The sequence below is a fragment of the Oratosquilla oratoria genome, chromosome 44 (assembly GCF_046742065.1).
Source record: "Oratosquilla oratoria isolate Oo_2021 chromosome 44, ASM4674206v1, whole genome shotgun sequence".
Lineage (NCBI taxonomy): Eukaryota > Metazoa > Arthropoda > Malacostraca > Stomatopoda > Squillidae > Oratosquilla > Oratosquilla oratoria.
The window spans coordinates 32,851,387-32,865,613 of NC_134820.1; the positions used below are offsets into that span (position 1 = coordinate 32,851,387).

At 35.9% G+C, this 14,227-nt stretch overlaps 1 protein-coding gene across 1 annotated transcript in view; it reads right to left on the reverse strand.

The window, feature by feature from the left end:
* Positions 1 to 10,842, reverse strand: part of LOC143022388 (zwei Ig domain protein zig-8-like) — a 216,551-nt gene extending 205,709 nt beyond the window's left edge. The window contains exons 1-3 of the mRNA XM_076180544.1: positions 10,838 to 10,842; positions 9,994 to 10,000; positions 9,685 to 9,895 (exon numbers count right to left, since the gene is read on the reverse strand). Of these exons, the coding sequence (XP_076036659.1) occupies positions 9,685 to 9,895; positions 9,994 to 10,000; positions 10,838 to 10,842 (223 nt within the window). The remainder of the gene's footprint in view (positions 1 to 9,684; positions 9,896 to 9,993; positions 10,001 to 10,837) is intronic.
* Between the last annotated feature and the right edge of the window lie 3,385 nt (positions 10,843 to 14,227).

Consider the following 14,227-nt stretch of genomic DNA (forward strand, 5'->3'; position numbering starts at 1 on the left):
CGGCAGAAGCTTAATCAGTCGTTTCTCAACAGTAACATAGGGGCCCTTAAGTAATGGGTTTTGTTTCATTTGCGAGTGGCTGTAAGACACGCCTCGTGCACATACACACACACACATACATACACACACACACACACACGCACACACACGCACGCGCACGCACACACACACACACACACGCACGCGCACGCACACACACACACACACACGCACGCACACACACACACATACAAACACACACACATACAAACATACACACACACAAACACACACACATACATACACACACACACACATATATATATATATATACAAACGCACACACACATGCACATGGACGTACACGAACACACATAGACACACACACACAGACACACACACCCTACACACACACACATACACACACACACACACACACACACACACATATATATATATATATATATATATATATATATATATATATAAACGCACACATACATGCACATGCACGTACAAAAACACACACACACATACATACACTCACACACACACACACACACACACACACACACACACATACACACACACACACACATACACACACACACACCCTACCCACACACACAAAACAAAACAAAAAAATTTGCAGAAAAAAAAATAAATAACAAAGCCTCAAAACTTATCGAGATGAAGGAACTTTGCAAAGCGTTCCATCTTGAGTCCTCCGAGAAGCAAATCGCCGGAATTTCCCGAAAGCTGAGCCTCCCTTTCGCGCGAAACCCACTTTACATAATTACCGGAGGATCGACCCAGAAGCTCCCCCGCTACCAGAGGCAATTTCGGACTCCCTAAAGTGAAGACAAAGTCCTCTTATGCGGTTTTGAGACAGTAAAGTGTCCTGCAAATGTAAGAATCTGTTTTTATTCGAAAGTATTAAAAAAGAGATTGATATATTTGTTGAAATAAGAATAAGTGTCTTGGATTCTAAAAAATAGGAATTTCTTTTTAACCGATTTTTATTTATCATTTGTTGTTGTTGTTGTTGTTAATGTTGTTATTGTTAATGTTGTTGTTGTTGTTGTTGTTGTTGTTGTTGCAGCATTTTCATGATTCCATATGTCTTAATACAAAATTCGAAAGAGCTTTTCATGGAACAAGAAATCAAAATTTTTAAGAATTGCCTTTTTACGAAATCTAAACACTGAAACTGTAACTATATTCTTTTTTTCACACACAGAAATCTTTCAAAATATTCTTTATGCTTTAACACAGACAGTTTTGTCATAGGGATTGATCCCTTAGCTGAATAAACGTGTCAGGTAATATATATACTTTAGTATTTTATTGTTAGCTATTGTTGACAGTATGTATAATTTCCTTTATGTATTTTATTTGTTATTTACATTATTATAGTTTTTATTTATTATTTTATTATTAATATGATTTTTTTTTTTTTTTTTCATCCGACCTAGATATGGATCAAAAGGTCTCCTGTCGGTATGCTCCGCCTTTGTAATCCTTTGTAATATCATGTCAACGAGGACAAACAAACCAGTCAAAGTTTAATTTCTTCGTTTTGTATTTTCCCTTTCGGCTGGGTAAGATCATTCTCTTTTGAATAGAATAAAATCACTAAAGAAATTCACCAAAACGCATAAGTGTTCTCCTTTATGTAAGACTTTTGTGTGGTGCTCATCCTTTACCTGAACGAAAAATATGCTTATAATTAGTGAGAATGTATGAAGCGGCCTTGCTGTGGATGTGCTGTGTCTTGCGACACTGCTTCTGACCCAGGGCTGTGGACAGGATGCAGGAATGACCCGTCATCCAGGAGGTGCCAAGATGAGAGGGAGGGAGGAAGGTAGAGGGGAGTGGAATATATAGGAAATGGAATGGGTGGGAGTGGTTTCTATGCCTTTTTCTTTTTGGCTACCCTCCGTGTAAGGTGGGAAAAGCCTTTGGTATATGTATGTACGTATAACCGGTGAGAAAAGTAGTAACACATTTGTAAATCACAACTAACACCAAAGTCGGACGAAAGAAAATGTTGAGTAATCGAAACTATATATTTCGACTGCTAACTGCAACCCTCTTCAGTAGTAGATTGCCGTTGCAACCGAGATATATAATTTCGCTTATTCAACTCTTTCTTTCGTCCGACTGTGGTATTAGTTGTGATATACTTATAAGCCTGAAAATCAAGTGGCAAGGAACAAGAATGCAGACACCACCACCCAGCCCTTCTAAGCTACCAGAAGAGACTGGATGACCGCATTGTGGACAACTGCCCAGGATGTAACACTTCACCCCATACTATTCAACACGTCATGGTAAATTGCATTATACACAATCACGCACACAAACAACACAACATACACTCTGTAAAGGATTTGTGGGAAAACCCCTTTCCGGCCGTGGGATTTCTTGGGGAGATGGTGTTCAAGTGGATCAAAGGCTTTAACAAGGGTGATGCAGACAAGGTCATCATATTAAAACAACAGGGTAGGACTCGCAGTAATGGATTTAAACTGGACAAATTTAGATTTAAGAAGGAAATAGGCAAGAATTGGTTCACTAATAGGGTGGTCAACGAATGGAATAGACTTAGTAACCATGTAGTAAGCGCTGAAACTATCAGTTGTTTTAAGAAACGATTAGACAACTTTATGGATGGGGATGACAGGTGGTGATGGATACGGAGCTGCCAAGTGTAGGCCTTATGGTCTCTTGCAGTCTCCTTCATTCTTATGTTCTTATGACTGCTCGGACAGATAGTCTAGGGAACGACAATAACAATCTTGTGTGTCTTAAAAGAGGATTAAGTTGAGGAATCGAAACAGAGGTACTAAAGATTCCCCTGGTTTGATACGTTTTCCCCGAGAGGTGTAAAGACAAAAATATGCTTTTGCTCGTGTCGTTGGTCGGTTTTTCTTCTTACGATTAGTCGGATTTCGTTTCTTTGTGATCATTTTTCTTATCTTTACGTAATCAGAATGCTTTTACTCTCAAACTGACATTCCTATTAACAACGCGAAAGTTCCACTAATCCTTCTCCTTAACGCTGTTCTTAACAACCAAAAAAAAAATTCACTTCTTCTTCGAGTGAAAGAAAATTGAAATTCCTCTTTTCTAATCTTCTTCTCGAATTCCTTCTGATCCTTCTGATCTTCCCTTCCTCCATGACCCCGATAATTAATACATTGTACCCACTGACCCCGATACAAGGACCTTAACCCTCCACAACCCATTTCCTAGTGAGGATTCGTATTCACAGACCAAATCCTATGTACTTGACATGACCGCAAGGTGCGACATAGACACAGCAATGGCGAAACACGTCTCAGAAGCTTGCGCAAGTACCAATTAACAAAGTCTTCGGACAGCTGATTGCTTCTGGAGATTAAATATACCTGAGGTGTCCAATATCTTAGAACAGCTTAATTCTGTTACCCTCAAGGTGCTATTCAAGGCAAATTCAATTACCTTCGGATTACCGAGAATGTTAGGCAAGTACTAGAACTATGATTATATATAGTGTTGATGTATCCATGCACACACACATACGCACACACGCACACACTGACATGTACACGCACATATACAAACACACACACACACACACACATACACACAGACACATACACACGCACACACACTCACACGCATGTTTATGTGTTTGTATATATATATATATATATATATATATATATATATATATATATACAAATATATATATATGTATATATATACAAATATATATATATATATATATATATATACATACATAGATGATTTTGAAAGAACAATGATAAAAAATAGACAATAAATATAGCCCATGACAAATATGATACACATGTTAAACTTTGTCAATATAGTGGGCCAGATTTCAACCGATCAAGACCCTTTTAAGCCAGGAATACACCTTTTAGCTAAATAATATCGTCAGATATCTGCCAGAAAGAAGAACACGTGGTCCGTCACAGAACCGAAAACGTCTATACTTTTCCAATAGCTCTATTTGTGTTTCCGTAAGAAAGACACTAATATCTGTATCACAAAACACCAGCAACTGTCCTTCCTTGACCCAACCATTTCAAGGGTATGTAACCCGAGTCCCCCCACTTTCCCCATCCCCTTTTATGTACCCCTCACTTCCTCATATATACTTGTACCTTAACTCCTTGTAAGCATTCTGCTGAAGAGGACTACAGATAGTAGTCGAAATATACAGTTTCCCTGTACTTCCGTCATTTTTTCTCCGATAGTGGGTTAATAGTGAACTATCAACACTTACATAATCCTCATTGTCACTATCAAGGGGTTCAGGATAATACATTTGAGGGAAGGCGGGAAGGAGGGAAGGCGGGAAGGAGGGAAGGCGGGAAGGAGGGAAAGAGGGAAAGAGGGAAGGAGGGAAGGCTTCAACTTCTCGAAGAGAAAAGATGGATAAGCAGGAAAGTGTAACTGTGGAAAAGGGAGTTGGAAGGCGGGAAGGCGGGAAGGCGGGAAGTCGGGACAAGGTGGGAGAAGGCGGGAAGTCGGGAAGGTGAATAAACGGGAAAAAATGGGAAGGCAGAGGGAGGATGAGAGGCCTAGATGGTTGTAAGACTAAAGTGTAGATTGGTGAAACAAAACGATTGGAAGGCAAAAAGGATGAAGGAAGGCGGACGAGTCATGAAATATCAAGTAACTGAGATAGAAAGTCGTTGGCAAAGGAAAGCGAAAGGAAAGGAAGACGTTGAGGTAGAAAGTCTTAAGGGGAAGGAGAAAGAGGCTGAAAGTTAGAACTACGGGAAGGCAAGGAAGAGGGAGTACAAGAAGGCGGTAATGTGTAAGACGGAAGTCAGGAAGGAAGGAAGGAAAGAAGTTTGGGAAGGAGGAAGAGGAGGGGAGGAGGGAGAATGGAAAGACGAGACGGCGAAGAAATGGGAGGAGGCGAGGACGGGAACTTGGACAATCGGGAAGGCAGTAAGGTGGTAAGGAAAGAAGGCAGGAAGGAAGGAAGGCAGGAAGGCTGAGAGGCAAGAAACTTCCGATATACAGAGGCCTTCCCATGTCATATATACGTATGTATACATACATACATATATGTATATATATATGTATAATATATATATACATATATATACACACATATATGTATATATATATATATATATACACGTATGTATACATACATACACATATATATATATATTTTTCTTTCTTTTTTCAACCACATTAACTTTATAGTTTTAATTCCATGTCATCACGAACGAGACTGACAATGCGCTCATCGGAGACATATACAGAAACTGATACGAAGCGAAGCCAAGGGATCTAACCTCAGCTCAGACGTATCAAAGTAACAGTGACTAACCACTGCGCCATCAAGAGAGATATAAGTTGAGTACAATTCCTTATATTTGTATGTTCGAACCACAAACATACACACACACATATAAGGCCAGCAGTGGTGAAAGCGGTAAGCTAGTTGAGGCTTAAATTACACGAAGATTTGCACTAAGCGTCGATTGGCGGATTACCCTCAGCTGGTAATCGGCGTTAAAGCTGAGTTCTAGCGTCGTTGAAACTCGAAGGAAAGTCGGAAAGCCTTTCTTGGCCGTGCTCTGGGGCTAACATACGTTTCCATGATCTTAGCATTATCATCTCCGCTTAGAATATATCTGCTGGATTTTCTTAAAAAAGGCAACCCGCTTTTTTTTTTCTTTTTTTTTTTTTTTTTTTTTTTTTTTTTTTTTTTTGCTTAATTTGGCCACATACTGTAATTGAATTCTATTACTTGGGTATCGCTTTTTTATCTGAATGAAACAAAAAAAATGCCTGGCAGTATCAAAAACAAAATCAGAATGCATTGCAGAACTGCTAAGACACTTTTTGGATACATATACATATATATATATATATATATATATATATATATATATATATTATATATATGTGTGCGAATAAATCACAAAAACACGTGATTCACAGGATGTGTAATAAAACCACTTGGCAAATAAATTAAAGTTGACCGAACGTTTTCGTGTATTTAAGACGTATATATATATATATATATATGTATATGTATATATATACATATATATATATATATATACATATGCATATATATATGCATATATATATATATATATATATATATATAAATTAGTCTAACTAGCCGACGATCACGACTAGATCTTATCTTTCTATTGTGCAAACTTTTTTTTTCTTAAGAATTCATTCCACTTAGACTTAAACTGTAATTGAAAAATGTGGTGAACATTTCAATGCTCAAAGACGTCTGCATTTCTCATTAGTAATATGTACATAAAGACCACAATCATATACATATTTATGTTTCATTAATTTCTTTTGCAAATTAGCACATGGATGTTGTAAATATGAAACTTTGATAATGATAATAATGTGGATAGGAGGTAAAGGGAACACGGGCTGAGGGAAATACTTTTATTCCTGACTAGTTTCGCCTGAGTGGCTTCTTCAGAGGAAACTAGTCAAGATTAAAAGTATTTCCCTCACCCCGTGTTCCCTTTACCTCCTATCCACATTCGTCACAATGTATACACAAATGATAATAATAACTTTTTCCTTGAGATTTAGTGGCTCGAAAATCATGTTCCCAGATTACCTGGTATTGATCCCGAGGTATCCCATACAGATTTCTGGGACTTTGGGCAGCCGTCTAGATTGTACTATCTAAGGTCTGTTTCTATGTCACAATCTAACAGAGGGTGTGGAGTGAGTTTTGTAGAGAGTTTAGCTGACCGAAGGTCAACCCTACTGGGTTGCACCAATAGATGGAGATGAAGATAATATTGTTTTGAGAATAGATGGCTTTGAAATGTTTCTCTTCAATTTCCATTTGGTGAGATCACTGTATGTACGTCATCATCGTAAGTTCCTGAAAGTTTGTTCTTGAGTATTGTCCATCTTTTGTATTTCAGATCCTGAAATAATCTTTATGAGCAAAAATTTGCGAGAGGATTCCTATTGACCCGTTTCTTGCTATGTCACAATTTACATATTTTGTTCTGGCTACTATTTGGCGATTTCATTCATCTGGGGACGTGACCCCGTGCTAGATGGCTTAGTAAGCGTTTTTCTGTTATCATGAGACCCCAGACAGGCAAATGATTAAGCGTCGGAAACTCGGAGGCGGTTTTGAGAAAGGGTAGGTGGAAATATATTTTCGTTTTACTTTGTATACTCGTAAGCTTTCCGTATGCAGTCAACAGAGTTATGAATTTACCTCTGAAATTTTTCAGGGCGATGATCTCGCTTTTAAGCAGAGTAAAGATTGTGGTAGTTTCATTCAGACATAAGTTAAGATAAAAATGTATATTTTTCCTGCCTTTGGGTTGTGGAGCAGTCTTGGAAATTAAATGTTTAGATATACCGTACAAGCATGCTTGAGAAAAGAGATTAAACAAATGCTATGTAGAACGCATCTAGTGAATAAAGAATAGAAGGTATTTCGCTCCCAGCTCTTTTCAAACATATACAAGTTTCTTGACACGCGCAAACTTTCCCACAAATAAAACTGTTACTGGTGTGCATCTACTGAACATATACATTAATAATTCCTAAATACAAATATGCAACCTCAAGTATATAAGAAATGTATTGAAATTAATATGACTTGGTATTTGATCTTATATACATGTTTCTATTCATTTGATTCCCTCTTCCTCCCTTTCGTTCCGTTACAGTATCTTTATATCCCAGCCCTCTCTTCCCCTTCCCTATCCTCCCTTCCCCTTCCCTTTCCTCCCTTCCTTTTCCCTTTCCTCCCTTCCCTTTCCTCCCTTCCATGTCTTTCTGTCTTTTACTTTCGTTCTCTTCCATTCCGTTTTCTTCCAGACCTCATCCCGTATTACTTTGCCTGCCAGTTACACTCTACATCTCGTCCTCTCCTCTCGCCTATTTCCTCACTCCCTGTGCACTCCCTCTCTAACCTTTCATCCTTGCTTGCTTTGACACTCCTTTCACCTTCCATCTCCCATCCTGCCCACCTGTTGTAATACTTCCCCTTCCAACCCCTCCCGTCTAAACTTCCTTTCATTAAGCTTATCTTCCTTTGGGAAACTGTAATGTTATAACACATTTGTAAATGTACACTTTAAACCCACTATCCGAGAAATAATATCAGAAGCACAAGAAAACTGTATATTTCAACTACTATCTGTAGTCTAAACTTACTTTCATTAAGCTTATCTTCCTTTGGAAAACTGTAATGTTATAACACATCTGTAAATGTACACTTTAAACCCACTATCGGAGAAATAATATCAGAATGGTTACAAGAAGATAGAGTACAAGTATAAATGAGGTATTAAGGAGTTCCTTTCCATTCCTTTCTTCCTGTAGTGACTTTAGTATAGATGAACAGTTAAAAAAGGGGTTTAAAAAAATGCTATGGAAACCCTTAAGAGAGTAAGCTGGTTATTCTTATTTCGTAAGCAGTTATTATGTAGTTTGTAAAGTTTATATAAACTATATATATTTTCGGCTGATTCTAAGGATTACTCACATGAAAATTCGTCACCCAAAGAAATCTAATCACGAGCAAGTAGTAAAAATCTAAGAAAAAATAAAATAGAATAAGTTAAGATAAAACACACTGTAATAAAAAAAAAAAACCATTGAATTGGAATAAAACAAAACAAAGCGAGATAAACTATAAAGAGATAATAAGATAAAATAAAAAGTATAAATTAGATTAAATTAAAATCCTAATAAAAATATTAAAACAAAATTAAATATAAAAAGAGTAATAAAATAGGAATACATACATACATACATATACTAAGTATACCCTTACAAAGAAGGTACCCAAAGTCAAAAGCATAAATCCACTCCCACCCATTTCATCCCCCCTCCCATTCCCCACTCCTCCTCCCTCTTTTCTTCGCTCTTCCAAGATGAAGGATCATCCCAGAATCTCGCCCATTGCCCTGGGACAGAAGCAGTGCAGTAAGACACAGCGCACCAGAGCAAGGCCTCTTCATTAAATCGGTAACCTCACCCCTCTCCGCCTCCTCACGCGGATAAAGAGAAGACGTGGAGAAGTCCCTTCGGGCTGCGTTAAAATATTATTTACACACACTCTCCCTATCCCTCCACATCACAGCATCATCCATACACAACCATTCTCCATTCATCCCTATCCTCTGTCTTCTCCCTTCCTTCCTCAACAGACATCCCTCTCTTTCTCAGTGCCATTTCTATCCCATCCATCCATCTCATCCTTGGCCGCCCCCTCATGTTTACTCCCTCCACTTCTGCCTTCCACACCTTTTTTACTAATCTTTCCTCACAAAAGTAATGAATAATAGATCGAAGAAAAAAGTAAATAAATAAAACAAAGAAATATATATATATATATATATATATATATATATATATTATATATATATATATATATATGTAAACAAAATCAGATTAAATAAAATAAGATAAAATAAAATAAAACAAAACGAAGGAAAAACAAAGTAAAATAAAACAAAATTGAATAAAAAAAAAAACGAGAATAGCTCTCGTGATCGATACAATCACCGAACGACAAAATAACCCAAACGAAGCGTTGTTGTTGTAATTGTTGTTGTTGTTAAGGACTTTAGTTCACCAGTGCTTCTATCCTTGCGAACTTTGTCCCTCTGCTAATGACCAAAAGAAAGATTCTGGAAGAGTACTTACCGACAACTCTTAGGTAGGTGACAAAGGCCTTGATAGGTTTTGTGCTGATTTGACATTCATAGACACCTTCGTCTCTGGGCTGAACAGACTTGATCATGAGAGTCCATTGGTTTGTTCCCTCAGGGTGAAGAGCCTCGTACCGTAAGTCTGACGTGTACGTGTACTTGCCCACCGTCAGGATCCTTAGGTCCCTGCGACGGATCCAGGACACCTGGAAGAGAGAAATAAAAGGTTCTCAGAACACAGAAGGCATATGAAGAGAGATAAACCATTATTTTATTTATCTATTTTTTTTATATATATTTTTACAGGACATCTGGAGAGGAATAAAAGGTTCTCAGAACACAGAAGGCATATAAAGATAAATAAACCATTATTTTATTTATCTATTTTTTTATATTTATTTTTACAGGACATCTGGAGAGAAATAAAAAAAATTAGGTTTAAGAACACAGAAGGCATATGAAGAGAGATAAACCATTATTTTAATTTATCTATTTTTTATATATATATTTTTACAGGACATCTGGAGAGAAATAAAAAAATTAGGTTTAAGAACACAGAAGGCATATAAAAAGAGATAAACCGTTATTTTATTTATCTATTTTTTGTATATATTTTTACAGGACATCTGGAGAGAAATAAAAAAATTAGGTTTAAGAACACAGAAGGCATATAAAGAGAGATAAACCATTATTTTGTTTATCTATTTTTTATATATATTTTTACAGGACATCTGGAGAGAAATAAAGAAAATTAGGATACAGAAGGCATCTCGTTTAAGAACACTATAGAAGGCATATGAGTAGAGGTAAACCATTTTTTTTATCTGTCTCGTTTTTTTTTTTTTTTCAGGACACCTGGAGGAGGTAAATAAAAGGTTCTCAGAATACAGAACGCATTTGGTTTAAGAACACAAAAGGTATATGAGAAGAGATTAAACAAGATTATTTTAAATCTATTTGATTCTTTTTTCTTCTTTCCAGGCCACCTTGAGGAGAGATATAAAATGTTCTCAGGATACAGAATACATTTGGTTTAAGAACATTATAGATGGCATATGAACAGAGATAAATGATTGTTTTTTTATATTTTTGTTTCTTTTTCCATGTACATTTTCTTTTATGAAATCTATAGTTTGTAAGATTCATACCCCATCTGCAATAAAAGAGTAAATATTTCGTAGTTAACAAAAGAAACTACAAAAATACACTATTAAGAGGAAATATAAAGCTTTGTTCCTTGCATCTACAAAAAGGACAAAAAATTAAGTGTTGGAGCTGTTGTGATCAATTTTGATTCAGTAATGATAACCGATACTATGGGTTTCATTAACTGGAAGCCCGCACCCCCAAAGTATCCGGCAGCGGTTCTTGTATCCTCATAATCTCACTATAGAGGAGGACAAAGAGGAGGAGGAAAAAGAGGAAGAGGAGGAGGAGGAGAAAGTGAAGGAGGAGGAGGAGGAGGAGGAAAAAGAGGAAGAGGAGGAGGAGGAGAAGTTCGTTAGTTGTTGTCTTTGCATAAAAAGAGGTGGGGAGGGAGGGGTAGCAAATTTGATGAAGAAAATTTAGGGTTGATCTTACACCGAGTATCATCCTACCGGGAACGCACCTTCTTATAGAGATGTGAGTGGTGACAGGACTCGAAGACTGGGGAACGGGGAGATGATAGTCTCCGACGTACTTCTCGCATGATTATCATAACAGGTATTCATATTTGTTCTCTTTTTTTTTTTATAAGATATTATTTGCCCAAATCACGTAGAGGTACTGACTTTTTAGTTGTATATTTTGTCATGGCTACTACCACATGATTCTAATCAGATAAAGAATTACACCTATCTCATACCATTTCAATATTAATGCTGACTTGTATATCTATCAAGGCTGCTACTAGGGAATTCTCTTCAAGCTTTACTCTTTGCAAATAGCAATTGGTTGTCGCACAGTTTGAAATCGTAAGATTCGGTTGGGTCAAAACTTAAGCGATATGACGTCATGTCTGCTTAATCGTTGCTTTATTTACACGTTAATTGACTGTTTATATTTTTTTTCATCCAACGTCATTATGGAATAAAACATGTTATTATAACCTATATATTTAGGATTCTTCGTAATACTTTAGAGAAAATAAAGTTTAATGTATTTTCTATCTGGAGCTTGATATCAAACAATTGTACAATAATACAAGAAGATATTGTCTGTAGAACATCAAATCATGTCAACACTTAATTAAATATAAAATAATGGTTTAATCAATGTGATATGAAATGACCTTATCATATGATCAATAAAAATATGTTTCATATATCAGCATAAATATTTAACCTCTCAATAAATTTGTGAATTAGCAATTGAAGTTTATGATATAAAATCTATAAAAATGTGACTGAATTAGTGTCTTAACGTAATACTCCAAGTTATATAAAGATTTTTATGCCATCGTAATTTGTTCCCTCTTCCCTGTCGGTGAAAACAGCAAAGATCTTCTCGTGTTCATAAAAAAGATGAACAATGTTTCGTTTGGAATGAACACGAATAAGATAAAATTTTATTTGGAAAGATATATGCGCTGTTTTACCGAAACCGTAATTTATGCCTAGAAGGTGAAAACATAAAACCGACTATACTGAACAAATATCTTGGATGATTGTATTCTAGTGCAATCTAATGAAATATAGTTTAAATCTAATTTGTAAAGAACATAATTTGTAAAGAACAGATGCTGTAATGATAATGATTTATCTTATATTATTTGTTTTTGTTTTGTTATCATTTGTCTGTCTGATTTTCATTTATCATTAGTTATATGTCAATTTATTATTATTTACTATTTACCTGTTTGTTTATTATTTAACTATACCTATGCATTTATGTATTTTATTTGTTATTTACATTGTTATAATTTTTTTATTTATTATTTTATTATTATGATTTTTTTTTCGCATCCGACCTAGATATGGATCAAAAGGTCTCCTGTCGGCATGCTCCGCCTTTGTAATCCTTTGTAATATTAGAAATATGACAAGGTTTACATAAAGAATAGGAATTCATAACTAAAATGTATATACAAAAATAATGACACGGTGATAACTTGTATCCAACAAACAATTTATGACACGGCAAAATATCTTATGCATATTTTCGAAAGACATGGAAGCCAGTTCTTGGAAAACTTTTATGGAGTTCTGGAAAAACACAAATAATAAGAAAATCAGAGTAATGACCGTTTCTTCCAGGATTTGAGAATGTTCAGCATTACGACCACGGAACCATTAGACCAAACGAATACAGCATGATCGTTGCGGAATTATTTTTGTTATTTTTCATTTCTATTTCAATTGCATGTGAGATTTAATTACCTCCGTTTTTTAGGGGCACTATGAAAATGAACAAGATGGACTTGCAATATCCAAAATAGCAACGAAATTATTTGAAAGAGTTTAAATAAAAGTAACAACTACGCCACATCAGCTTGTTGGTAGTCGGATCAGACAAAAATGTAGTACGTGTCACGAAAGAATATAAAATTATTTGAAATTATGTTATCGTTGATGGACTAAATTGAACTAGCATAAGTATTGATGCGTACATACATACATATACCAAAGGCTTTTTTCCCCCTTGTAAGGGAGGTAGCAAAAAAAAAAAAAAAAAAAAAAAAAAAAAACAAAAAAAAAAAAAAAAAAAAAAAAAAAAAAAAAAAAAAAAAAAAAAAAAATTTAAAATAAAAAAAAAACACTCCCACCCATTCCATCTCTATCATACTCCACTCCCCTCCACCCTCTTCCCTCCCTCTTATCTTGGCACCTCCTGGAAGAATTGATATATATTGAATAGATTTAATCAAGTGAATCTGTTTAAGGAAAGACAAAATCATAAAGAATAAGAAAGCTATGGGTACATGGAACGGAAGGACAGGTTGTAAAGTAAGAAGACTAAAATGAACACTCAAGCCTAACCACTAAAAGTGGAGAGTTTGAGAAGGATGGTCATAAACTTAGTCTTTAAAGAGGGAGAGGAAGGGGAGGGTGGAAGCGACGCGAGTCTTAATGGGAACCAAAGACTGGGGGGGGGGGGACACACACACACACACACACACACACACACACACACACACACACACACACACACACACACACACACACACACACACACACACACACACACAAACACCCACAAAAAAAAAAAAAAAAAAAAAAAAAAAAAAAAAAGAGAAACAAAAAAAAAAAAAAAAAAAAATGATGCCGAGCAAGAAAAAGTATAGACGTGTTGATGAAAAGAATGACAAAGACACAGCTAACAAGTTGGAAAAAATGGAAAGGGAGACGGAAAAATTATGTCATTTGAAAAACAATCTGGGGAAGGAAGGGGAAGGGGAGAGAGCAAGAGGAGAGTGAGAACAGTAGAAAAAAAAAAAGAAATTGCGAAAAGAAACGTCAACAAACAGAAATAAACAAGACAGGAAGGACCCAAGTGGTAAACCAGGGAGACTGTGAAACAGTGACTTACAACATTACAGCCGGGCAAGTTGGAGTTTT